Raw genomic sequence first — 4,210 nt, 5'->3', positions numbered from 1 at the left:
AAGGAGAGAAGATTCCCTTTAATTCATCCCTGTCTAAGGTAGGGGCGCGCGAGAGAGAGAGAGGGGTCGTTGCAAACTTCTCTCAAGGTCGTTAGAAACTGCCAGCATCCGGGCATTTCGCTCTGTGAACCATGTGAAGCAACAGTTGATTTTGCGGTGTCCTGTAAAATGTACACCATGCTCGCGTTTGGCAAGTTTTTGTTGGTCTATTCCTGAATTTATGTGATGAAAAATGGAGTAAAAAGTTAGAGAATAGAATATAGATATAGACATCTTGATGTTCCTAATAAGAGGGTGGTTACTTCTTCAAAGGATAAATTGTTTTAGGAACAAACAATTTTCATGTATGCTTATAAATGATAGCAATTAAATATGTTTGCGTCACTGTATATATATTTCATAAAATGTAGATATAAATTACTATAATTTTAGTGGGCGATGTTTAGATTCCTGCTGTGAATATCGCCTCATGTGTGCAAATGTTTATATAGGATGGGTAGTTTGCAGTACTATCTTTAATCACTAATACTTAAAGTTAATGCTCTGAGTCTAAAGGCTAACATCAGCCTGTCCAAATGCAGGCAGGAATGATTTTTGACAATGTCTTCATCTTGAGTTTAATGTGCTTAACTGATATTCATCAAGCTGATAATGTGATACAGCATCATTGGTATGATCCATCTTCGGACAAATCAAACAGATCGAGGTCTGATACTAGTTTTTTTTTTCTATAAGTAGTCGTGTCAGGATTCTAGAACTCATCAAAAGAGCTGGTGGATAAGACATCATTTACATTTTACATTTACTGTTCCTAAAATAGAGTTTTTTTATTTGCATAATATATGTGAATACATTTTGAAAGGTTTACTTTCCAGCTTCTCCGCAGATTTCTTGTGGTTCTGATATGTATGTGTTTCTCATCTGTATTATGGCTTTGGAGCACTTTAAGTGATGGATTTGAGGGGTGTTGGGTGGTGGAGTCCAGCATTTGTGTGTCTGATATGTCGTTGGTGAAAGGGAAGAAGACACTTTGCATCTCTGTATTTAATACTCTGAGGTGGATGAAGTCTGTGCAGATTGGCGATTGGCAGCATGGAACAACCTGTGACAGTGTTTCAGCTGATCTGCCGGTTCTGGTAGATTCAAATCTCTGGTGCTCTTGATGAACACATTTAAGGTTGATGGGTGCTTGCAGCTTCTCCGACTAATCATCAGAGTAAGCGATGTTCCAGCATTTCTCCAGTGTCCCTGCCTATGAGGTTTGTTCGCTTTGTAGTTCTATCGGATGCAGCCGCAGCTCCTTCTCTCAGCTCCTGTCTGCAGTCACCTGGGTCACCTTGCTCTTCATATATTCCCAAAAGGCTTTAGCTTTGGTCTCTGACTTGCTTACATGGTCAATGTTCAGGACAATTTGGTCAGCCCTGTCCTTGATGTCCCTCATCATGTCCAACTCTGACTCCCTCCCAATCATCCATTTAGAGATCCTCTCACAGAATCCTCTCACAGTGTCAATGTAGATGAGAGTATCTGCGGTGTAGCGGCACAAGGCCTCCTGTAGCTCTTTTCTGGAAGACAAGACGACATCCTGTTTGTGAGATTTCAAAAAAAATTCTGGACAATATTGTGTCTCACAGTTAGTCTCACATTGCAAGACTGAAAAACTACATAGATAAAGATACAGAACGTCTACAAAGAGATGCAAAAGGACATAAATCGACTATGAAGAGACACAAAATGACCACAGAGAAATGCATAAACATCTAAAAAGAAAAACAAAATGATTGGGGAGGTACAAAGAGACAAAAATGAGCACAAAGAGAAACAAAACACACAGTGTCCCAGTGTTTGCTGTTTTATGCATCTGGTACACATTTTGTGTTCACTTTTGGCTCATTCCAGACCAAAAAGGGTGCACAAAAAGGACATAAATACTGTATTTAAGATAAACTAATTGTCATACATAGCCAACTGTATTCATAAACAAATGATAAATTACGGATTCAAACCACAAAGCCCACCTACATATGAAGGCATATTACATACATCAGTAGTTCCCAACCTGGGGGTCAGAATCCCTCCAAGAGGTCACAAGAGAGAGGAGTTGTGAAATGATTGACAGGATGGAAGAGCAGTAAAAATACTTTAAATATTGAATTAATTTTTTTTTAAATCATCTAATCTTTGCTGTTTGACTTGTAGAATATTGATACAAATGGTATGTAATTATTCAGATTACTTTATTGTCCTTTCTATTTACATAAAATAGAATATGTAACATAAAATGGAATAAATTCCGATCTATCTATCTTATAGTGATTTCCAACTAGTAACATTTCTTTGTTTTAGGATCCACAGACCACAAAGGTTTGGAACAATGGTTCAATGCATGTGAGTTTTAGTAATCGTTGCGTTTACAAGATCTGACCAGCAGATGTCGCCAGAGCACACATGGTGTCTCAAACTGAGTGGAGCAACAGGTTTAATGAGTTTAATGCTCATTAAATACTGTTCCACATGTTCTTTGGGCACAGTAGTTTGCAATATAATGGATTTAAAACTGAAATTATTTCACAACGATGAATTATTGCCATTACTGACATAACCAAAGCTAAGAGCTGCTTATTTCTCTTTTTTGTTGCCATTGTTTTTAAGATACATTCATTTCTAGGATCAGGTAGGCCTATGTAAGTGTGCACCGAGGGTTACAAAACACACTAAAATGTCCGATTTACTGAATATCATAACAATAAGTTATTGTGTTATTTATTGGAGTTTCTGACATCCCAATATCTGTCCACAACCTTATGTAACACTTTGCAGTTACTATTAGCTTTTCTCTCATTTTCTGTGCAGCCCAAAGGTACAAACTCCTTACCTGGCTGTAGACATGTTTCCTCCTCTCGGTATGTTGTCTTCAGATCTTTATAGAAATAAATCCAATCAAGATTGGAAATCTGGTTTGTTTATTGTGGCAAAGATCATCAAAACATGTTTTAGCCTGAATCTGCTGATATACCTCAATCAACAATTGTTGATTATTGACAAAACTTCGGTAGGTAAGTATGCACAAGTGTGTTTGGTTTCGTTTCCCTTTCTCCACGTCACCAACACACCCATTCCTGTGCTCAGCTCACTCGCTGAGTTTTATCAACTGACTTTTATAACAGCACAGTATCGACGACACGCCTTTGCTTGTTTCCTGGTGTTTCCTTCAACGACTATCGGAAATATAGACGTTGATGGTGACTGATGGGGTTATTTCTGTGTCTCCTGAGGTAGACGCGCCCTTACAGACAAAAGAAGTGGAGGAATGGAGGATCTTACCCAAACTCTGCGTTTTTTCCGTTATTTTTGGGACTTTTAAACTCAAACTGCACCGTCAGCTGAGGCTGCCGTCTATGTTTGTTTTGATACAAGAACATGTGTTTGGCGTTCTCGCGAGATTTGCGCCAGAACTCCAGTGGTCAGCAGTTCAGTAGTGTATTCAGTCTAAATTTTATGCTCCTAAAGAATAAAAAATATGTTGGCCTACAGGTTGGTGGAAACAATCTTATTAACGTAAAGTCATTGTATAATGATTCTTTATTAAGTTGTTTACTTTTTTATTAATTTCTCAAATGTGCTGTGACACTGGCAGAAAACATATAACTGATTGTGGGAAAGCTGTACTGCAATGTAAACACAGCTGTATGTTCATTTTCACTTTTACAAACTGAAATTGAATGTATCAGTAACCTTAATTTATAAATGTCCATTTTTTTTTTTTACAAAGAAATAGTGTAGCTACATTAATATGGTTAGTGTTAATTATAAGGTTATTCACCAAACTGGCTATACCTAGAGTACTAAGGCTTTAGAAAGTTGCTGACACAACAACTTCTACAAAAACAGTGTTTATTGTTCAAAAAGAGCAAGTTTAAACCATTTTTTATGGGTCAAGATAGTCCGGACAGAGTTTTACAGAATAAAATGTGTCTAACTCACAGGATTATTCATAATGATGTTCCAAAGTACCTCTGCAACTAATTTACCAAAGTTAGTGAATACTGTTATTACACCACATGAGGGAGTACAACTGATTGGATTTGGTTTTTGGTTGGCTTTCTTATTTTTTTTTTTATCCTTTTGATGATTTGTGTATCTGGGGCATCTCTGGCTAAAAGGGCAATTTTATGTAAATGATCAATAAAGAATTTCACTTAATCAATCA

At 37.2% G+C, this 4,210-nt stretch overlaps 1 protein-coding gene across 1 annotated transcript in view; it reads right to left on the bottom strand.

Moving 5' to 3' along the window:
• Positions 1-3,424, bottom strand: part of apol (apolipoprotein L) — an 11,209-nt gene extending 7,785 nt beyond the window's left edge. Inside the window, 2 exon segments of the mRNA XM_035655732.1 lie at positions 1,328-1,565; positions 2,876-3,424. Of these exon segments, the coding sequence (XP_035511625.1) occupies positions 1,328-1,565; positions 2,876-2,889 (252 nt within the window). The 5' untranslated portion in view covers positions 2,890-3,424.
• Between the last annotated feature and the right edge of the window lie 786 nt (positions 3,425-4,210).

Source organism: Morone saxatilis, unplaced genomic scaffold (assembly GCF_004916995.1).
Source record: "Morone saxatilis isolate NCDOM2014 unplaced genomic scaffold, NCSU_SB_2.0 Contig14, whole genome shotgun sequence".
In the NCBI taxonomy this organism is placed as follows: domain Eukaryota; kingdom Metazoa; phylum Chordata; class Actinopteri; family Moronidae; genus Morone; species Morone saxatilis.
Note: the sequence above shows the minus strand (reverse complement) of the source record. Positions and strands in the feature narration are given on the sequence as shown.